The 24,094-nt window shown below is 50.1% G+C and overlaps 1 protein-coding gene across 1 annotated transcript in view; it reads left to right on the top strand.

Moving 5' to 3' along the window:
- The window catches only part of SLC2A4 (solute carrier family 2 member 4), a 107,274-nt gene that overhangs the window by 8,256 nt on the left and 74,924 nt on the right, over nt 1–24,094 (top strand). The window contains exons 2-3 of the mRNA XM_068271949.1: nt 1–34; nt 22,287–22,456. The exon at nt 1–34 is cut by the window's left edge and continues 77 nt beyond it. Of these exons, the coding sequence (XP_068128050.1) occupies nt 1–34; nt 22,287–22,456 (204 nt within the window). The remainder of the gene's footprint in view (nt 35–22,286; nt 22,457–24,094) is intronic.

The raw sequence follows: 24,094 nt of genomic DNA, 5'->3' as shown, positions 1-24,094 counted from the left end.
ATACAACATTGGTGTCATCAATGCCCCCCAAAAGGTAGGTAGCTCTTGGGAAGGTGGGGATGACGGGAGTAGGATATCTAGGTGTGGGGTTGCCAGGGGTGATGGTATGGGGAGTGGGGGTGCCAGGGGTGGTGGTATGGGGAGTGGGGGTGCAGGGGTGGTGATATGGGGAGTGGGGGTGCAGGGGTGGTGGTATGGGGAGTGGGGGTGGCAGGGGTGGTGTTATGGGTAGTAGGGGTGCAGGGGTGGTGGTATGGGGAGTGGGGTTGGCAGGGGTGGTGGTACAGGGAGTGGGGGTGGCAGGGGTGGTGGTATGGGGAGTGGGGGTGCAGGGGTGGTGATATGGGGAGTGGGGGTGCCAGGGGTGGTGGTATAGGGAGTGTGGTGGTATGGGGAGTGGGGGTGCAGGGGTGGTGATATGGGGAGTGGGGGTGCCAGGGGTGGTGGTATAGGGAGTGGGGGTGGCAGGGGTGGTGGTACAGGGAGTGGGGGTGGCAGATGTGGTGGTACAGGGAGTGGGGGTGGCAGGGGTGGTGGTACAGGGAGTGGGGGTGGCAGGGGTGGTGATGTGGAGAGTGGGGGTGGCAGGGGTGGTGGTGCAGGGAGTGGGCGTGGAAAGGGTGGTGGTATGGGGAGTGGGGGTGGCAGGGGTGGTGTTATGGGGAGTAGGGGTGCAGGGGTGGTGGTATGGGGAGTGGGGTTGCCAGGGGTGGTGGTACAGGGAGTGGGGGTGGCAGGGGTGGTGGTACAGGGAGTGGGGGTGGCATGGGTGGTGGTACGGGGAGTAGGGGTGCAGGGGTGGTGGTATGGGGAGTGGGGTTGCCAGGGGTGGTGGTACAGGGAGTGGGGGTGGCAGGGGTGGTGGTACAGGGAGTGGGGGTGGCAGGGGTGGTGGTACAGGGAGTGGGGGTGGTAGGGGTGGTGATATGGCGAGTGGGGGTGCAGGGGTGGTGGTATGGTGAGTGGGGGTGGCAGGGGTGGTGGTGCAGGGAGTGGGGGTGGCAGGGGTGGTGGTACGGGGAGTGGGAGTGACAGGGGGGGTGGTACAGAGAGTGGGGGTGGCAGGGGTGGTGGTACAGAGAGTGGGGGTGGCAGGGGTGGTGGTGCAGGGAGTGGGGGTGGCAGGGGTGGTGGTACAGAGAGTGGGGGTGGCAGGGGTGGTGGTACAGGGAGTGGGGGTGGCAGGGGTGGTGGTGCAGGGAGTGGGGGTGGCAGGGGTGGGGGTACAGAGAGTGGGGGTGCAGTGGGGTTCCACTCAAGGTGGAAGAACCCAAACCACAGGGTAAATGTAAAAAGATTTAATGATTTATTCAGCACAATGAAAAGGACAACACGTTTCATGGGTCTCAGGCCGCTTCCTCGGGTCAATACTAGTGCCTAAAATATAGTCACACGCATGGACGCCAGGACAAAGATTGTGCTCTTAATCGCATTCACTAATTTAATCTTTTTACATCTCTGTAACGATTGTGGAACTTTCTCCGTGATCAGCGCACAACGCGTGCGCTGACACGGCGGAAATCCTCCACAAGCGTATATTTGCAGGCACCCAGCCTAAGGTGCTACGCACCCGTAGAGGGAAATTCCTGTCGGCAGATGGCGCTGGGGAGTGCAGAGGAACCAATCCTCTGTACCTCCACAAATGCCAGACAGGAATTGTACGAAGCGCAGAACGCAATCGCAAGAGAGGCGATTGCGAATGAGAACGAGCAAAGGGACAGGTTGTATGTGTGTGCGCCAATCTAGTCGCTACCCCGCGACCGCGCACACACAACAGCAGATATGAAATAGGAACGCGATCGCGAGAGGTGCGATCGCCAGACGTGACACAAGGCAGATTAGAATAGAATACGAGGGTAGCAAAGGCACAGCAAATAATACAATGAGAAGATGCGGAAAATAACAAACGCTAGCTAACCGCGAACACCGCACTCATTCGCAACAGTGCACGCGGTTATGCGCGGTCTCCACGTGATAAGCACAATAGAGACAAGCACGCCTAACTAACCATCGACAGACAAACATGAAACAGAGGACGCGTATGCTTGCTTAACGGTTACCTCACCGAGCCTCCAGCAAGCGGTCGTAGCAGACAAGACAGACACATGAAAACAGGGACAAGCGAGAGATAGGATCCACAGCACTAGCGAGAAGCAAGTGCGATCCAGGTACAGAGTAGCAGAACAGAAGGATCCACAGCACTAGCGAAAAGTGGCTAGCGCGATCCCAGGAGACAGAACAGAAGGATCCCCAGCGCTAGCGAAAAGTAGCTAGCGCAATCCCAGAAGACAAAACAGAAGGATCCCCAGCGCTAGCGAAAAGTAGCTAGCGAGATCCCAGGAGACAGAACAGAAGAGATAGCTGGTAGCAACCGCTGCACCAGCTATACTCCAAGAACAGAGATCAGAACCATTTCCTGTCGACCACCGTTGGGACAGGACAATGGCAACAGAACAAACAAAACAGATAAACAATCCTAACTGCACTAGGGAAAACCTGCCTAGCGCAGATTCCAGGAATTACTCTAAGCTGATCTTCAAACCAAGAGCATGGCTGACACCCCACCAGGAGTGTTACATAGGGCGAATTCCTTATGAACAGCGAAGCATTGTGGGAAAGACATAGTACTTATAGTACACGCCTCCAATGAATGTGGCCAGGCAATTTGCATGACAACGTATGCAAATTCCTCTGCAAGCACAAGCTGCAAAACTGACAGAAACTCTTCTTTCCCTGGTGTTTACCATGTCAGCATACGTATGGGCAAAGCCCCACCTCCTTTGCCCTAGTAGGACGTCCTTAGATATTAAATAGCCTAGACTAGCCCCATGCCATCATTCTCTTTTTTGTCCTCGCCTCCAGCAGGATCCTTGGATATTCCCTTACCTCCGCATCTATGCGGGATCCAGCAGTTTGGGCTTCTGCTGATGTCCTTATCCTAGGTCGCTAAATGCTCCTATAGGGTATGGAGTCCCTCTCTAAGTACTCTCAGGGTCGTTTGTTTATAAAATCCTGTGGCCCTCTTATATCTAAAGGATATTGGGCTTCCCCGCAGCATTTCCTGCAGCATTTCCGCATTTGTTCCCTGCGGCATGTCCCTCTGCCTGTCTCCCCTTTCTGAGCGGCTAAAAGATAGCGGTTGGCGTCTTCCGCGCTTGTCTTACCTTCTGGTTGAGGTTTCAGGCATAGCGACGAGGTAGGCTTGTGCGCACCTTCTGTTTCTAATTCCCCGGCAGTCTGTGGGCGGTCTCGCGCGCGCGCGCGAGGACTTCCTGTTTGTGCGCTGTGGGCGGAAGTGCTTGGCGGCCATCTTGGAAATGGGCAGAGCGCGGTGTCGTTTCAATTTCCTCTAGGGTAGGTATATTAGGGGGTATTTCCTTCCGCCTAGCGGCGTTTGGCTTTCCGACGGGTGGAGTGTTAGGCTGCTGGGACTGTCGGCAGGTGGGTGACCTTGTTTGCTGCTCTGTACAAATGTTGTTGTGCATATCTGTATAGATGAGTCTAAGCGCCTGGGGGCTGCTGGTCAGTGTGATCGGTCATCTTATAAGTCTCCCCAAGATAAGAAGCAAGACAAAAGTCGCAAGTCGCATCCAAAATCTCCCTCCAGAAGTAGAAGTCGGTCACAAGGATACGGTCTCCGAGCTATCATCAAAACATCAGTCTCCGCAACCAGGTCCCTCTAGCAGGAGGGTGGTAGTAGAGGATTCTTTGAGCTCTGACGCTGAGTCTGAGGATGGAGGATTCGATTTTTCTCTGGTCCCTACCTTTGTGTCAAGAGTCAAGGAAGCCATTGAATGGGATGATGAGGTCTCATCTCCAGTGGTCAAGAAAAAGAGATACTATAAGGGTTTAAGTAAAATTAAGGTTTCCTTCCCACTGATGGAGGAAATCAGAGAAATGATTAAGGAAGAGTGGGACAAGACGGTTAAGAAGCCTTCTTTTAAAAACAAGCTCCAAAAGATGTACCCATTAGACTTGGAGGATGAAGCCTTAACCTCCCTGGCGGTAAGCCCGAGCTGAGCTCGGGCTATGCCGCGCAGGGGGAGATCTCAGCCCCTGGTGGGGCGATTTTCATTCTGTAAATTGCTGTGCACGCAGCCAGCACTTTGCTAGCCGCGCGCACAGCTTGATCGGCGCCGCTCTGCGGCGATCGGCCGCACGCCAGAGCCCTGCGCTGCCCGGATCAATGAGTTCCGGGCAGCGCTATGGGCTGGATCGGGTGTGCCTGACGTCAGGACGTCGGCTGACGTCCATGACGTCATCCCGATCGTCGCCATGGCGACAGGAGAAGCCAAACAGGGGAACGCGTTATATACGCGTTCCCCTGTTTGCTATAGATGCCGGCGACGATCGGACTAGAGGGCCACATGCGCCCTCTAGTGGTGTTTCATGTAGCTACCACTCTGGTAGCTTTACATGAAACATTAAAAAAAAAATAAAAAAAAATTGGAATTCTGCAATTTTTGCAGAAAAAATTAACCGCCAAGGAGGTTAATCCAGACCAATGGTTAGGAATGTCACATTGCCTCTTGAGGATTCTATCTTGTTCAGAGATGTTTTAGATCGTCAGATCGATCAAGATTTGAGAAGATCTTATCTAGCTTCGGGAGAGGCTGCAAGGGTAGCTATCACCTTGACCTCGGTGGCAAAGGCCTTAAAAGTCTGGATTGAAAATATTCAGAGGGGAGTTAGGTCAGGTGCAAATGTGGAAGATATCACGGTTGCTCTTGAGGAGTTAGATCTTGCTTCAGAATTTGTTGGAACTGCCAGTGTGGATGCTTTAAGGTCTACTGCTAGATCTATGCTCTATTCAGTTATGGCCAGGATGGCGCTTTGGCTTAAGCCTTGGGCCGCTGATCCCTCCTCTAAACAATCCTGGGCCAAAATTCCTTTTGATGGGAAGAACTTGTTTGGGCCCAAGATGGACGCAGCTATCTCCCGTGTTACTGGGGGAAAATTGGGCCTGCTGCCCCAGGACAGGAAGTTCAGGAAGCAGAGGTATCCTCAGGTGAGAAGACAGTCTTATGGCAGGTTTACGGAGTCAAGAGCTTACCGTCCAGAGAAGGAGTTTAGAAGAAGTTGGCGAAATCCCCAACAGAATTCAAGATCTGGAAGGCAGAAGGGCGCTCAGCCAGCAGGAGATTCGAGTAAGTCCTTTTGAAGTAAGGCCCGTCCAAGATATACCGGTGGGAGCGAGGCTGACCCATTTCAAGGATATCTGGGCGGGGAACATTCGCAACCGTTGGATAGTAGCCACAATTTCAGAAGGCCATCGTTGGAGCTTTATAAAGTATCCTGTTCTTCCGGTATTCAAGTCTACGAGAATACCAAGCTTGGTGGAGAAACAACTAGTTCTGGTGGATTATGTGTCAGACCTGTTGAGGAAAGAGGCAGTGTGTCAGGTACCCCCTTCAGAAAGAGGTTTGGGCTTCTATTCACAGATATTCCTGGTAAAGAAGAAGTCGGGAGAGCTCAGACCAGTGTTGGACTTAAAGCGACTAAACAAATTTGTTCAGGTGCCAAAGTTCAAGATGGAGACGCTCACTTCAGTCGTTATGTCTATCCAGCCAGGGGATTGGATGTGTTCAATAGATCTGAAGGACGCGTATTTCCATGTGCCAGTTCATCGGTCGTTGCAGAAATATCTTCGTTTTGCGGTCGGTCATCTTCACCTTCAGTTCGTTTGCCTTCCTTTTGGTCTTGCAACGTCGCCCCGCACTTTTTCGAAGGTTTTGCTCGCCGTGATCTCGTTCGTTCGGTTACAGGAAATACGCGTCCTTCACTATTTGGACGACATCATTCTCCTTGCCTCCTCACGGTCAGTCCTATTGGAACACCAAAAATTGTTAGTCAAGACTCTTCAGGAATTCGGGTGGATAGTAAATCCCAAAAAGAGCCAATTGGTTCCCACCCAGAGGATGCTCTTCTTAGGGGCAATTCTGGACACGGTACAGAACTCCATCTCTGCCAGAGGAGAAGAAAGTTTCCCTAAAGTTTTTGTTGATAGAGCTTCTCAAGCATCGCTATGTTGCAGCCAGAAAATGTCTGTCAGTGATCGGAATAATCTTCTATGATACCAATGGTGTGCTGGGCCCATTGGAATCTGCGCCAGTTTCAGATCAACTTCCTAAATCAGTGGAACAAGGTGGATCTGGGTCAAGCAATTTGGCTTCCATACAAGGTTAAGAAATCTCTCGAATGGTGGTTGAATCAGGACAACCTAAGTCAATTCAGGCCTCTGCAACAATCGGATTGGGCCATAGTGACGACAGATGCCAGTCAGTCAGGCTGGGGTGCGGTTTATCACGACATGTATGTCCAGGGTGTCTGGAGCCAACGCATGAAGGTAGTTTCCAACATCCTAGAGTTGAGAGCAGTTTATCTGGCTCTGGAATATTTCTTGCCTTATCTGAAAGGGAAACCAGTGTTAGTGAAAGTGGACAATGTCTCGGCTGTATCGTACCTGAAAAGACAAGGGGGAACTCACAGTATGTCTCTGATGAGGGAAATGTCTCAGATTATGGAGTTGGCCCAAAACAACTTTCTGGATCTATCAGCAGTGTATCTCCCAGGGTCACAGAATTTGCAGGCAGATTTCCTGTCAAGAAACCATGTAGACAACAACGAGTGGTCCCTGCACCCGATAGCTTTCCAGCAGTTAGTGCAGACATGGGGTATGCCTCAGATCGACTTGTTTGCCTCTGCAAAGAACAACAAGGTACCCCTTTACTTCTCGAGGGGCCCGGACCGGAAGTCGTTGGGCACGGATGCCTTAACTCAAACGTGGTGTTTCAGGAAGGCGTATGCTTTTCCCCCAACTCCTTTGATTTTCAAATTCCTTCAGAAACTGAGTCACCTAAAATTGACAGTGTTAGCAGTGATACCCTGGTGGCCGGCAAGGCCCTGGTTTCCGCTGTTACTGCAGATGAGTACCCAGGATCCCATTCCCCTTCCGGATCTGCCCAACCTGCTATCGCAGGGAATGGTGTTCCATCAGAACCCTCGGTCTTTACATCTAATGGGGTGGAATTTGAGAGGGCTAGGCTGTTAGCGGAAGGTTGTTCCCCTGAGGTGGTGTCTACATTGTTAAAGGCCAAAAGACCATCCACAGTAGCTTCCTATGACAGAATATGGAGGAAATTTACAGAATTTTCCATTGAACGGAATTTTAACGTCAATGACTTTAATGTATGCAATCTGTTGGCTTTCTTACAGAACGGACTGGAATTGCCTCTGGCATATTCTACGTTAAAGAGGCAAGTTTCAGCAATTTCCTCAATCTCAGGAGTTGTGTGGGCAGAGAAGCCCTTGATTAGACAGTTCTTTAAAGCAGCAATTAAGCTGAAGCCACCAGTTAAGCCAAGATTCCCCAAATGGGACCTTCCATTAGTTTTGGATGTCATGACATCTTCCTCAGAGTGGCAAAATCATTCTGCTTCATTAAGAAATTTAACATATAAGACAGCATTTCTGATTGCAATTACATCGGGACGAAGGATGTCTGAATTACAAGCCCTGTCATGTAAGGAGCCCTTTTTAGTGTTCTATGACGACAGGTTAGTACTTTATCCTGTGCAATCTTTTCTTCCAAAAGTAGCCTCAGTCAGACACATAAATCAGGAATGGACTCTTCCAAGCTTCAGACTACAGGAAAATCCGGAGTCTTTGCATCCCTTGGACATTCCTTCCCTAGTCAGGGCATATTTGGAGGCTACCAAAGACTTCCGGGACTCAGATCGCCTTTTTATAATCCCTTCTGGTCACAGGAAGGGAAAGGCGGCCACTACAAGAACTATTGCAAGTTGGGTTGTGAACTCGATCCAAAAGGCATATAAGTCTAAAGGCTTAGAGCCTCCACAGGACATTATTGCCCACTCTACAAGGAGTGTGTCCTCCTCATGGGCAGCTTACAGTAAAGTTTCTTTATTAACTGTGTGTAAGGCAGCCAATTGGGCCTCTAACCATACTTTTCTTAAGCATTATTGTTTTGACTTTGCAGCCCTTTCTTCTGTTAATTTTGGGAAAGCTATTATTTCCTCTGCTGTCAGTAATGCTATTTAAGGATGTATTATGTTTTTGTGTGAATTAAATTGGGTGATTAGCAGCATACCCACCCATGGTCTGTCTAGTTATTGCCCATACGTATGCTGACATGGTAAACACCAGGGAATATGGAAAACTGTATACTCACCTTCGGTAGTTTTCCTTTCCTGGTGTTTCCCATGTCAGCATACGGGCCCGCCCTATGCTGTCGGCTCGTACTAGTTACTTAGAATGATGGCATGGGGCTAGTCTAGGCTATTTAATATCTAAGGACGTCCTACTAGGGCAAAGGAGGTGGGGCTTTGCCCATACGTATGCTGACATGGGAAACACCAGGAAAGGAAAACTACCGAAGGTGAGTATACAGTTTTCCATATTCCAGAGTCCTGCAGCATGCAAACCTACACAATGGTCAAAAGGCTGCCTGCCTGCACAGTCAGCTGAGCAAATCATCACAATCTCCCCTGAGGTTTGGGTTCTCACATCTGGAGTGGTACAGACACCTCCCTCCTCCTTATTATTTTTTGTTTCACTGCATTACCTATTTCTGGGCACCTTCACCCCCCACTAGTTCCAACTCTTGTGTGTCAGCCAACAAATCTAACAGCGGATCCGTCTCCCCTGTTCTAGCTGACTACAAATCATACTTGTTCCTGTCCTTGTGGCCTTCAGCACGTTACATGGAAACACGTCTCCAACCGCCCAGGTTCACTGGGTACTTCTCGGGGTTCAACCGCTTCACTGTGGAGTAAGGCCCCGCCCCTTCCTTATTCCACCTCACAGGAAGTATTGCCTGGTCATCTGCCTCATATGATCCATCTCTGGCATTGTGATCACAGCAGGGACCGTAACCAAGGATTCAACTTCATCCCAATCAGTAGCTGATACCCCCTTTCCAGTGGCGTAGCTAAGGAGCTGTGGGCCCCGGTGCAAGTTTTACATTGGGGCCCCCCAAGCACTCCATACATAACACCTGCACCAAACCCTGCCAATGGCAACTACAGTGTCAGAGGTGCAGGAAGTGTCTGGCAAACAGCTTGTTAATGATTACCACTATTCACAGTATCTATAGAAGTGATTATTATGAGCACAGGACCAATAGAGAGCCCATGCCATGGGCCCCGATGCGGATGCTACCTCTGAAACCCCTATTGCTACGCCCCTGCCCCTTTCCCATGAAAAATCTTTACCTTTTCTCCAATAAAGCATTGGGGGTATTGTGGTGAGACCCCTCCCACAGTGTGATGTCATGACCATGGTCCTGACAGTTTCCTGTCTATGAAGATTGTTTCCAAGTGCCCAGCAAGCAATATCTCCTTCTGTACAGACCACCTGGCAGAACTAAAGCTGTGTAAAGTAAGAACTGACTGAGTCTCTACCTGGACTTTAGCAATAATTACACATTTTGTTCAAGTACCATAACCAGTCAAGCACACAACGTTTCCACCAGTGGGCCTTTGTCAAGTCCTTGATGAAGGCCCACTGGCCAAAACGTTGTTCATTATGTTATTTTCAATACAGGTCCTCTTTAAAGGACACCTGAAGTGAGAAGGATATGGAGGCTGCCATATTTAATTCCTCTTAAACAATACCAGTTACTTGGCTGTCCTGCTGATCTCGTTGGCTGCAGTAGTGTCTGAATCACACACCTGAAACAAGCATGCAGCTAATCTTGTCACACTTCAGTCAGAGCACCTGATCTGCTGCATGCTTGTTCAGGGGCGGTGGCTATATAGATTAGAGGCAGAGGATCAGAGGAAATAAATATGGCAGCCTCACTTCAGTTCCATATTTTCAGGGATTCTGGGGAGGATCCCGGGTGGGCAGTGCATCCGCCGCCTTGTCTGCCCTCAGGGGGGGGGGGGGGGGAGTGCTACGGCCTCTGGATAGTGGGTAGCACAACCCACCAGAGCAGGGACAAGGTCCTCCAGCACCCAAGGCTGAGACACCAAAATGCGCCCCTCCATCCCTCCCACCCCAGCTGTCACACACTGATTGCTATTAGACTAAGAGGGCCCACAGGGCCCACAACCTCCCCAACACCTTAATATGTAGTTATCTGGCTTGCAGTCACTGCCATGTATCCCCTTTTCTTATTTCTTTCTGCTTCATACAAAATTAGGAATGACAGCTGAATGAATTGTGCGCCCCCTCCTACACTGCGCCCTGAGGCTGGAGCCTCTCCAGCCTATGCCTCAGCCCGGCCCTGCAACCCACCACAGTCAGGAGGAACTTCTTGCCGGTTGTGCCAGCAATGGGCTGCCCCCCTGTGAAGGGCTCACTTATGATTGGCAGGGGCAGAACTCTGCGGGATTCTCAGCCCATGAGTGGCAGTAGCTCCTCACATCTATCTGCTGCTGTCTAGGCCACTAGAAATGTCCCGGCACATGTGGAACTACAAGTCTCAGCCAGCTGCCCAGTGACATTCCTGTGGTCAGGGCTGGGAGAGGAGTCTGCCGCCGCCGCAGGGGACTGTTAGCACAGGTCCAGCATTGTTCACATTATTTACACATACATTGGAAACAGCACTGACAGGTTCAGACAGGCAGCGACTGTCTGTTACTACCCTTCATAATTCTTCATTTCCATTCTCAGATCACAACCATATAACGTTCACACCTTCAATTCCCTACTCCGCCCCCCACCTCCTCCTCTATCTTCATGTTTATCAGCTAAAGATCATACTTTATTAGCAAAATCAATAAAATATTTCATATGTGGAGGTAATGCTTGATGCCTTTCATATCTCGGTCGTAATGTTTGCTGCATTTCATATGTGGAGGTAATGCTTGATGCCTTTTATATGTGTGGTAATGTTTGTTGACTTTCATATGTGGGGTAATGTTTACTGCATTTCATGCGGGGCATGAAAAGTTTTGCAGAGAGCCCAGTGATTTCCAGTTATGCCTCTGTACACTGATTTGCAATAGATTGCAACACAGGGCCGGTCTTTGCCCTGAGCCCAGGGCACCACAATATCCTTTTCTGAAAGGGCGCTCTGGCATGTCCTCACTGAAGCTCCACCCCCAGATGCTGTAAAGCTCCACCCCCTCAGTAACATGCTTATAAGAGCCCCGTGCTGACTGCGGCCGCACGGTGATGCCTCAGAGCTTAGAGCGCAGTGTTGAGGTCATCACTCAGGCTTTCAGCGATGGAAGTTCTCTATCAGCCTTACATCCATGGCTCAGTGGCCTACCCCTGTAGCCATGGAGACAGGACTCTGGATGAGCGTCTGAGAACTTCTGCCACTGGATTGCCGAGAGTTGAGTAACCTATCAGCTGTGCTCCAAGCCCTGCATGATGCACAACTGCTACCTATGGGGGGATTCCTACCTATAATGAGGGAGGGGCACATCTGCCTGCATATACAGGAGGAGGGGCACATCTGGCTACCTACCTATACTGTACTGGGTACTCTACTCCTGACTGCCTATACTGGGGGGGGGGGGGGAGGGGACATCTAGCTGCATATACAGGAGGAGGGGCACATCTGGCTACCTACCTATACTGTACTGGGTACTCTACTCCTGACTGCCTATACTGGGGGGGGGGGGGGGGGGCATCTGGCTGCCTATACTGTACTGGGTACTCTACTCCTGACTGCCTATACTGGGGGGGGGGGGGGAGGGGACATCTGGCTGCAAATACAGGAGGAGGGGCACATCTGGCTACCTACCTATACTGTACTGGGTACTCTACTCCTGACTGCCTATACTGGGGGGGGGGGGGAGGGGACATCTAGCTACATATACAGGAGGAGGGGCACATCTGGCTACCTACCTATACTGTACTGGGTACTCTACTCCTGACTGCCTATACTGGGGGGGGGGGGGGGGAGGGGACATCTAGCTGCATATACAGGAGGAGGGGCACATCTGGCTACCTACCTATACTGTACTGGGTACTCTACTCCTGACTGCCTATACTGGGGGGGGGGGGGGGGAGGGGACATCTAGCTGCATATACAGGAGGAGGGGCACATCTGGCTACCTACCTATACTGTACTGGGTACTCTACTCCTGACTGCCTATACTGGGGAGGGGACATCTAGCTGCATATACTGTACCTATACTAGGGAGCTACTTCTGGCTGCCTATACTGGGGAAGGGGGGGGGGGGGCATCTGCCGACCTATTCCGCTATACTGGGGGACATCTGTCTACCTATATTGTACTGGGGGACTCTATTCCTGGCTGCCTATACTGTACTGGGGGACTCTATTCCTGGCTGCCTATACTGTACTGGGGGACTCTATTCCTGGCTGCCTATACTGTACTGGGGGACTCTATTCCTGGCTGCCTATACTGTACTGGGGGACTCTATTCCTGGCTGCCTATACTGTACTGGGGGACTCTATTCCTGGCTGCCTATACTGTACTGGGGGACTCTATTCCTGGCTGCCTATACTGTGCTGGGGGACTCTATCCCTGGCTGCCTATACTGTACTGGGAGACTCTATTCCTGGCTGCCTATACTGTACTGGGGGACTCTATTCCTGGCTGCCTATACTGTACTGGGCGACTCTATTCCTGGCTGCCTATACTGTACTGGGGGACTCTATTCCTGGCTGCCTATACTGTACTGGGGGACTCTATTCCTGGCTGCCTATACTGTACTGGGGGACTCTATTCCTGGCTGCCTATACTGTACTGGGGGACTCTATTCCTGGCTGCCTATACTGTACTGGGGGACTCTATTCCTGGCTGCCTATACTGTACTGGGGGACTCTATTCCTGGCTGCCTATACTGTACTGGGGGACTCTATTCCTGGCTGCCTATACTGTACTGGGGGACTCTATTCCTGGCTGCCTATACTGTACTGGGGGACTCTATTCCTGGCTGCCTATACTGTACTGGGGGACTCTATTCCTGGCTGCCTATACTGTACTGGGGGACTCTATTCCTGGCTGCCTATACTGTACTGGGGGACTATTCCTGGCTGCCTATACTGTACTGGGGGACTCTATTCCTGGCTGCCTATACTGTACTGGGGGACTCTATTCCTGGCTGCCTATACTGTACTGGGGGACTCTATTCCTGGCTGCCTATACTGTACTGGGGGACTCTATTCCTGGCTGCCTATACTGTGCTGGGGGACTCTATCCCTGGCTGCCTATACTGTACTGGGAGACTCTATTCCTGGCTGCCTATACTGTACTGGGGGACTCTATTCCTGGCTGCCTATACTGTACTGGGGGACTCTATTCCTGGCTGCCTATACTGTGCTGGGGGACTCTATTCCTGGCTGCCTATACTGTACTGGGGGACTCTATTCCTGGCTGCCTATACTGTACTGGGGGACTCTATTCCTGGCTGCCTATACTGTGCTGGGGGACTCTATTCCTGGCTGCCTATACTGTACTGGGGGACTCTATTCCTGGCTGCCTATACTGTACTGGGGGACTCTATTCCTGGCTGCCTATACTGTACTGGGGGACTTTATTCCTGGCTGCCTATACTGTACTGGGGGACTCTATTCCTGGCTGCCTATACTGTACTGGGGGACTCTATTCCTGGCTGCCTATACTGTACTGGGGGACTATTCCTGGCTGCCTATACTGTACTGGGGGACTCTATTCCTGGCTGCCTATACTGTACTGGGGGACTCTATTCCTGGCTGCCTATACTGTACTGGGGGACTCTATTCCTGGCTGCCTATACTGTGCTGGGGGACTCTATCCCTGGCTGCCTATACTGTACTGGGAGACTCTATTCCTGGCTGCCTATACTGTACTGGGGGACTCTATTCCTGGCTGCCTATACTGTACTGGGGGACTCTATTCCTGGCTGCCTATACTGTGCTGGGGGACTCTATTCCTGGCTGCCTATACTGTACTGGGGGACTCTATTCCTGGCTGCCTATACTGTACTGGGGGACTCTATTCCTGGCTGCCTATACTGTGCTGGGGGACTCTATTCCTGGCTGCCTATACTGTACTGGGGGACTCTATTCCTGGCTGCCTATACTGTACTGGGAGACTCTATTCCTGGCTGCCTATACTGTACTGGGGGACTCTATTCCTGGCTGCCTATACTGTACTGGGGGACTCTATTCCTGGCTGCCTATACTGTGCTGGGGGACTCTATTCCTGGCTGCCTATACTGTACTGGGGGACTCTATTCCTGGCTGCCTATACTGTGCTGGGGGACTCTATTCCTGGCTGCCTATACTGTACTGGGGGACTCTATTCCTGGCTGCCTATACTGTACTGGGGGACTCTATTCCTGGCTGCCTATACTGTACTGGGGGACTCTATTCCTGGCTGCCTATACTGTACTGGGAGACTCTATTCCTGGCTGCCTATACTGTACTGGGGGACTCTATTCCTGGCTGCCTATACTGTACTGGGGGACTCTATTCCTGGCTGCCTATACTGTGCTGGGGGACTCTATTCCTGGCTGCCTATACTGTACTGGGGGACTCTATTCCTGGCTGCCTATACTGTGCTGGGGGACTCTATTCCTGGCTGCCTATACTGTACTGGGGGACTCTATTCCTGGCTGCCTATACTGTACTGGGCGACTCTATTCCTGGCTGCCTATACTGTACTGGGGGACTCTATTCCTGGCTGCCTATACTGTACTGGGGGACTCTATTCCTGGCTGCCTATACTGTACTGGGGGACTCTATTCCTGGCTGCCTATACTGTACTGGGTGACTCTATTCCTGGCTGCCTATACTGTACTGGGGGACTCTATTCCTGGCTGCCTATACTGTACTGGGGGACTCTATTCCTGGCTGCCTATACTGTGCTGGGGGACTCTATTCCTGGCTGCCTATACTGTACTGGGGGACTCTATTCCTGGCTGCCTATACTGTGCTGGGGGACTCTATTCCTGGCTGCCTATACTGTACTGGGGGACTCTATTCCTGGCTGCCTATACTGTACTGGGGGACTCTATTCCTGGCTGCCTATACTGTGCTGGGGGACTCTATTCCTGGCTGCCTATACTGTGCTGGGGGACTCTATTCCTGGCTGCCTATACTGTACTGGGGGACTCTATTCCTGGCTGCCTATACTGTACTGGGGGACTCTATTCCTGGCTGCCTATACTGTGCTGGGGGACTCTATTCCTGGCTGCCTATACTGTACTGGGGGACTCTATTTCTGGCTGCCTATACTGTACTGGGGGACTCTATTCCTGGCTCCCTATACTGTACTGGGTGACTCTATTCCTGGCTGCCTATACTGTACTGGGGGACTCTATTCCTGGCTGCCTATACTGTACTGGGGGACTCTATTCCTGGCTGCCTATACTGTACTGGGGGACTCTATTCCTGGCTGCCTATACTGTGCTGGGGGACTCTATTCCTGGCTGCCTATACTGTACTGGGGGACTCTATTCCTGGCTGCCTATACTGTACTGGGGGACTCTATTCCTGGCTGCCTATACTGTACTGGGGGACTCTATTCCTGGCTGTCTATACTGTACTGGGGGACTCTATTCCTGGCTGCCTATACTGTACTGGGGGACTCTATTCCTGGCTGCCTATACTGTACTGGGGGACTCTATTCCTGGCTGCCTATACTGTGCTGGGGGACTCTATCCCTGGCTGCCTATACTGTACTGGGGGACTCTATTCCTGGCTGCCTATACTGTACTGGGGGACTCTATTCCTGGCTGCCTATACTGTACTGGGGGACTCTATTCCTGGCTGCCTATACTGTGCTGGGGGACTCTATTCCTGGCTGCCTATACTGTACTGGGGGACTCTATTCCTGGCTGCCTATACTGTACTGGGGGACTCTATTCCTGGCTGCCTATACTGTACTGGGGGACTATTCCTGGCTGCCTATACTGTACTGGGGGACTCTATTCCTGGCTGCCTATACTGTACTGGGGGACTCTATTCCTGGCTGCCTATACTGTACTGGGGGACTCTATCCCTGGCTGCCTATACTGTACTGGGGGACTCTATTCCTGGCTGCCTATACTGTACTGGGGGACTATTCCTGGCTGCCTATACTGTACTGGGGGACTCTATTCCTGGCTGCCTATACTGTACTGGGGGACTCTATTCCTGGCTGCCTTTACTGTACTGGGGGACTCTATTCCTGGCTGCCTATACTGTACTGGGGGACTATTCCTGGCTGCCTATACTGTACTGGGGGGACTCTATTCCTGGCTGCCTATACTGTACTGGGGGACTCTATTCCTGGCTGCCTATACTGTACTGGGGGACTCTATTCCTGGCTGCCTATACTGTACTGGGGGACTCTATTCCTGGCTGCCTATACTGTACTGGGGGACTCTATTCCTGGCTGCCTATACTGTACTGGGGGACTCTATTCCTGGCTGCCTATACTGTACTGGGGGACTCTATTCCTGGCTGCCTATACGGTGGGGGGGTGGGGCATCTGCCTACCTATACTGAATTGGGGGACTACCTATATTAGCGAGCTACTTCTGGCTGCCTATACTCAGTGACAACTCTAGCTACCTGATTCTTGGGGGCAGTTCTGCCAAGAGAAAGTGTGTAGTGGGGGGAGGGGGGGGCACCAAAGTCTAAGGGTGGCCCTGGTGCAATGCTATGGGCCCTGATACGTCTCAACAACCACAATTCTCTGTCCCGTCTCGCTGTAATATTGATCGATTTTTACAGCAAATCGCTGGTTGCACTATAGATTTCTGGCAGATTCAATCAGAGTAATCAGATCTGCGGGGGGGGGGGGGGGGGGAAATCAGTGCGCATATGGGCAGCGCTAGGAACGTCATTCTGCCTTCAGCAGCCTGCTGAGAGGAGGACATATCTCTGCGCACGGCCCTCTTCCTGTACCTGCAGGGGGATTCCTGGCATTCTGCTGGGGAACAGTCTACACTTGTCTCTCCATGTATTGTCTGCATATGGCAGAGGGGACGAGAGGAACCTGGAACCTGCATGAGTTATATTATGGGGCTGCATGTACTGATGGAGGGTGTCACAGGAACCGGCATGAGTTATATTATGGGGGCTGTATGGTCTCACAGGAACCTGCATGAGTTATATTATGGGGCTGTATAGACTCACAGGAACCGGCATGAGTTATATTATGGGGGCTGTATGGTCTCACAGGAACCTGCATGAGATATATTATGGGGGCTGCATGTACTGCAGGAGGGCCTCACAGGAACCGGCATGAGTTATATTATGGGGGCTGTATGGTCTCACAGGAACCGGCATGAGTTATATTATGGGGGCTGTATAGTCTCACAGGAACCGGCATGAGTTATATTATGGGGGCTGTATAGTCTCACAGGAACCGGCATGAGTTATATTATGGGGGCTGTATAGTCTCACAGGAACCTGCATGAGTTATATTATGGGGGCTGTATAGACTCACAGGAACCGGCATGAGTTATATTATGTGGGCTGTATGGCCTCACAGGAACCTGCATGAGTTATCTTATGGGGCTGCATGTACTGATGGAGGGTGTCACAGGAACCTGCATGAGATATATTATGGGGGCTGCATGTACTGCAGGAGGGCCTCACAGGAACCGGCATGAGTTATATTATATTATGGGGGCTGTATGGCCTCACAGGAACCGGCATGAGTTATATTATATTATGGGGGCTGTATAGTCTCACAGGAACCTGCATGAGTTATATTATGGGGGCTGTATGGCCTCACAGGAACCGGCATGAGTTATATTATGGGGGCTGTATAGTCTCACAGGAACCGGCATGAGTTATATTATGGAGGCTGTATAGACTCACAGGAACCGGCATGAGTTATATTATGGGGGCTGTATGGTCTCACAGGAACCTGCATGAGTTATATTATATTATGGGGGCTGTATAGTCTCACAGGAACCGGCATGAGTTATATTATATTATAAGGGCTGTATGGTCTCACAGGAACCTGCATGAGTTATATTATGGGGGCTGTATAGTCTCACAGGAACCGGCATGAGTTATATTATATTATGGGGGCTGTATAGTCTCACAGGAACCAGCATGAGTTATATTATGGGGGCTGTATAGTCTCACAGGAACCTGCATGAGTTATATTATGGGGGCTGTATAGTCTCACAGGAACCGGCATGAGTTATATTATGGGGGCTGCATGTACTGCAGGAGGGTCTCACAGGAACCGGCATGAGTTATATTATGGGGCTGCATGTACTGATGGAGGGTGTCACAGGAACCGGCATGAGTTATATTATGGGGGCTGTATAGTCTCACAGGAACCTGCATGAGTTATATTATGGGGGCTGTATAGTCTCACAGGAACCGGCATGAGATATATTATGGGGGCTGTATAGTCTCACAGGAACCTGCATGAGTTATATTATGGGGGCTGTATGGTCTCACAGGAACCGGCATGAGATATATTATGGGGGCTGTATGGTCTCACAGGAACCGGCATGAGTTATATTATGGGGGCTGTATGGTCTCACAGGAACCGGCATGAGTTATATTATATTATGGGGGCTGTATGGTCTCACAGGAACCGGCATGAGTTATATTATATTATGGGGGCTGTATAGTCTCACAGGAACCGGCATGAGTTATATTATATTATGGGGGCTGTATAGTCTCACAGGAACCGGCATGAGTTATATTATATTATGGGGGCTGTATAGTATCACAGGAACCTGCATGAGTTATATTATGGGGGCTGTATGGTCTCACAGGAACCGGCATGAGTTATATTATGGGGGCTGTATAGTCTCACAGGAACCGGCATGAGTTATATTATGGGGGCTGTATGGTCTCACAGGAACCGGCATGAGTTATATTATGGGGGCTGTATGGACTCACAGGAACCGGCATGAGTTATATTATATTATGGGGGCTGTATAGTCTCACAGGAACCGGCATGAGTTATATTATGGGGGCTGTATAGTCTCACAGGAACCGGCATGAGATATATTATGGGGGCTGTATGGTCTCACAGGAACCGGCATGAGTTATATTATGGGGCTGCATGTACTGCTGGAGGGCCTCACAGGAACCGGCATGAGTTATATTATGGGAGCTGTATGGTCTCACAGGAACCGGCATGAGTTATATTATGGGGGCTGTATAGGCTCACAGGAACCGGCATGAGTTATATTATGGGGGCTGTATGTACTGCAGGAGGGCCTCACAGGAACCTGCATGAGTTATATTATGGGGGCTGTATGTACTGCAGGAGGGTCTCACAGGAACCGGCATGAGTTATATTATGGGGACTGCATGTACTGCTGGAGGGCCTCACAGGAACCGGCATGAGTTATATTATGGGGCTGCATGTACTGATGGAGGGTGTCACAGGAACCGGCATGAGTTATATTATGGGGACTGCATGTACTGCAGGAGGGCCTCACAGGAACCGGCATGAGTTATATTATATTATGGGGGCTGTATGGCCTCACAGGAACCTGCATGAGTTATATTATGGGGGCTGCATGTACTGCAGGAGGGCCTCACAGGAACTGGCATGAGTTATATTATATTATGGGGGCTGTATGGCCTCACAGGAACCTGCATGAGTTATATTATGGGGGCTGCATGTACTGCAGGAGGGCCTCACAGGAACCTGCATGAGTTATATTATGGGGCTGCATGTACTGATGGAGGGTGTCACAGGAACCGGCATGAGTTATATTATGGGGGCTGTATAGTCTCACAGGAACCTGCATGAGATATATTATGGGGGCTGCATGTACTGCAGGAGGGCCTCACAGGAACCGGCATGAGTTATATTATGGGGGCTGTATGGTCTCACAGGAACCGGCATGAGTTATATTATGGGGGCTGTATGGTCTCACAGGAACCGGCATGAGTTATATTATGGGGGCTGTATAGTCTCACAGGAACCGGCATGAGTTATATTATGGGGGCTGTATAGTCTCACAGGAACCTGCATGAGTTATGTTATGGGGGCTGTATAGACTCACAGGAACCGGCATGAGTTATATTATGGGGGCTGTATGGCCTCACAGGAACCTGCATGAGATATATTATGGGGGCTGCATGTACTGCAGGAGGGTCTCACAGGAACCTGCATGAGTTATATTATGGGGCTGCATGTACTGATGGAGGGTGTCACAGGAACCGGCATGAGTTATATTATGGGGGCTGTATAGTCTCACAGGAACCTGCATGAGTTATATTATGGGGGCTGTATAGTCTCACAGGAACCGGCATGAGATATATTATGGGGGCTGTATGGTCTCACAGGAACCGGCATGAGTTATATTATGGGGGCTGTATAGTCTCACAGGAACCGGCATGAGTTATATTATATTATGGGGGCTGTATAGTCTCACAGGAACCGGCATGAGTTATATTATGGGGGCTGTATAGTCTCACAGGAACCTGCATGAGTTATATTATGGGGGCTGTATAGTCTCACAGGAACCGGCATGAGTTATATTATGGGGGCTGCATGTACTGCAGGAGGGTCTCACAGGAACCGGCATGAGTTATATTATGGGGGCTGTATGGTCTCACAGGAACCGGCATGAGTTATATTATATTATGGGGGCTGTATGGTCTCACAGGAACCGGCATGAGTTATATTATATTATGGGGGCTGTATAGTCTCACAGGAACCGGCATGAGTTATATTATATTATGGGGGCTGTATAGTCTCACAGGAACCGGCATGAGTTATATTATATTATGGGGGCTGTATAGTCTCACAGGAACCGGCATGAGTTATATTATGGGGGCTGTATAGTCTCACAGGAACCGGCATGAGTTATATTATGGGGGCTGTATGGTCTCACAGGAACCGGCATGAGTTATATTATGGGAGCTGTATAGTCTCACAGGAACCGGCATGAGTTATATTATGGGGGCTGTATGGTCTCACAGGAACCGGCATGAGTTATATTATATTATGGGGGCTGTATGGTCTCACAGGAACCGGCATGAGTTATATTATATTATGGGGGCTGTATAGTCTCACAGGAACCGGCATGAGTTATATTATATTATGGGGGCTGTATAGTCTCACAGGAACCGGCATGAGTTATATTTTATTATGGGGGCTGTATAGTCTCACAGGAACCTGCATGAGTTATATTATGGGGGCTGTATGGTCTCACAGGAACCGGCATGAGTTATATTATGGGGGCTGTATAGTCTCACAGGAACCGGCATGAGATATATTATGGGGGCTGTATGGTCTCACAGGAACCGGCATGAGTTATATTATGGGGGCTGTATGGACTCACAGGAACCGGCATGAGTTATATTATATTATGGGGGCTGTATAGTCTCACAGGAACCGGCATGAGTTATATTATGGGGGCTGTATAGTCTCACAGGAACCGGCATGAGATATATTATGGGGGCTGTATGGTCTCACAGGAACCGGCATGAGTTATATTATGGGGCTGCATGTACTGCTGGAGGGCCTCACAGGAACCGGCATGAGTTATATTATGGGGACTGCATGTACTGCTGGAGGGCCTCACAGGAACCGGCATGAGTTATATTATGGGGGCTGTATAGGCTCACAGGAACCGGCATGAGTTATATTATGGGGGCTGTATGTACTGCAGGAGGGCCTCACAGGAACCTGCATGAGTTATATTATGAGTGCTGTATGTACTGCAGGAGGGTCTCACAGGAACCGGCATGAGTTATATTATGGGGACTGCATGTACTGCTGGAGGGCCTCACAGGAACCGGCATGAGTTATATTATAGGGGCTGTATGGTCTCACAGGAACCGGCATGAGTTATATTATGGGGGCTGTATGGCCTCACAGGAACCTGCATGAGATATATTATGGGGGCTGCATCTACTGCAGGAGGGCCTCACAGGAACCTGCATGAGTTATATTATGGGGCTGCATGTACTGATGGAGGGTGTCACAGGAACCGGCATGAGTTATATTATGGGGACTGCATGTACTGCAGGAGGGCCTCACAGGAACCGGCATGAGTTATATTATATTATGGGGGCTGTATGGCCTCACAGGAACCTGCATGAGTTATATTATGGGGGCTGCATGTACTGCAGGAGGGCCTCACAGGAACCTGCATGAGTTATATTATGGGGGCTGTATGTACTGCAGGAGGGTCTCACAGGAACCGGCATGAGTTATATTATGGGGACTGCATGTACTGCTGGAGGGCCTCACAGGAACCGGCATGAGTTATATTATGGGGGCTGTATAGCCTCACAGGAACCGGCATGAGTTATATTATGGGGGCTGTATGGTCTCACAGGAACCGGCATGAGTTATATTATGGGGGCTGTATGGTCTCACAGGAACCGGCATGAGTTATATTATGGTGTCTTTCCTCTCCACCCATCAGATCATTGAGCAGAGTTACAATGAATCGTACGTCAGTCGGAACGCTCCGGAATCGCAGTCCATTGATGCTGGTCTCCTGCGGACTCTGTGGTCTCTCTCAGTGGCCATCTTCTCTATCGGTGGGATGGTGTCCTCGCTGTGTGTGGGGGTCGTGTCTCAGTGGCTGGGACGGTAAGTCTGTGGCAATGTTGGGGAAGAGAGGGAGGATATATAACCTCATTGCTTAATAATGTGGTAATGATTGCTGCATTTCATATGTGGGGTAATGTTTGCTTGTTGTGGGTTTCGCACTAGTTCCTGCCAGCATGAATCCCCTATCAGAGTCCAGTGTACAGAAATGCAGGCGATCTCTGGTAGCGCTGTGTACATAATGTGAGCTGAGCTATGTGCACAATGCGTGTAAAATGGATGGCATACCAGTGAGATTGCCACACTCTCTGCACACACCAGACGCCTTTGCAATGAATATGACTCGCTCCTCTGAGGCGGCATGAAATATAACGATACTTACCCAAGAAGAGGGGAGTCTCTGGATCCTAAAGAGGCCACACCCACTCCTCGGGACCGCCCTCTTCATGAACAAGTGTGGCCACGCCTGTGCACTAAGCTGGAGCCACCTATCCTACCTTATAATAGGCAAGTGTCCAGGGTTGGATTTCTGGAAAGGCCTCAAAGGTCAAGGCCTAGGGCGATACAATTCAGCAGGGCGCTGGACTTGGAGAGATAAGAGGCCACATGCCAAAGTAAATCACCACTCCTGCTTTGCTCTATTCTGCCTGAATTCCAGAGATCGCTGCATCTCTCTCACTGCAGAGTGTGTGTGATGACAGTCAGCATGTGTTGTCATCTGAGGATCTTGTCCTTAGTATAATGAGTGGGGACATACAAGCTGCTGTGAGAAGAAAAATATATGGGCTCAAGAAGTAGAACTTTTGAGTTCAGATTAGTTTCTTTATGCAGCAGGCATTCACGGACAGGAATTATCAACTCTCCTCTCCCCCTGACTGATGTTTTATTACTTGGTCAGAGCTGTTAAAGATCTGAGACCTGTTGAATTTATGGTTTGTTTTCTTTCCTGACAGCAACATTCTCTCTTTGCTATAGTTTAACTCTTTCCTGACATGTTTTAGAAGCAGCAAAGCATTGTTCTGTGTTAGCCATCAGTGAAAGCAGGATGTTTTGAAACAGAATGACAACTGTATTACATTTATTTATATTTACAAAACAATGTATGCATCTCCTGCTGACTTTATATATATCTGGGTTCCCCAACATCTTACATCTTGTATACAGGAACAAAGTCTGAAGATGGCTCATTAGCCAAAGGCTCACTATTTTCTTTTGGTTAGCCAATAAATATTATCATTCTATTACAAAACGTAAAAACTTCCTGCTGACTGATTAAGATCTGTCTTAACTTGCCCCAAGTGCTAAATTGTCACTGTGTAAAGTACACCTGAGCTTATGCTAGGTACACATGATGCAATTTTCTGACAGATTTACTGTCAGATCGACTATTTCTAACATGTCTCATCTGCTATCCGATAGATTTTCTGAATGATTTTTTTCATAGAAATGAACGGAAAATCGATTGCAAAATTGATCGGAAATCAGATCAGACATTGGAAATAATCGATCTGACAGTAAATCTGTCAGAATTGCATCGTGTGTACCTAGCATTACACTACATCTATGCCAGCGTGTGTAGTGTCGGATCCTTCTACTTACCTGTTCTGCTTTGGATGGGTTTCTCTCCTTTGCGCTGCACCATCACCTGTTTGTGACTCTGACTGAAGCAAGTCGCACAGA

The sequence above is a fragment of the Hyperolius riggenbachi genome, chromosome 3, assembly GCF_040937935.1.
Source record: "Hyperolius riggenbachi isolate aHypRig1 chromosome 3, aHypRig1.pri, whole genome shotgun sequence".
NCBI lineage: Eukaryota > Metazoa > Chordata > Amphibia > Anura > Hyperoliidae > Hyperolius > Hyperolius riggenbachi.
Note: the sequence above shows the minus strand (reverse complement) of the source record. Positions and strands in the feature narration are given on the sequence as shown.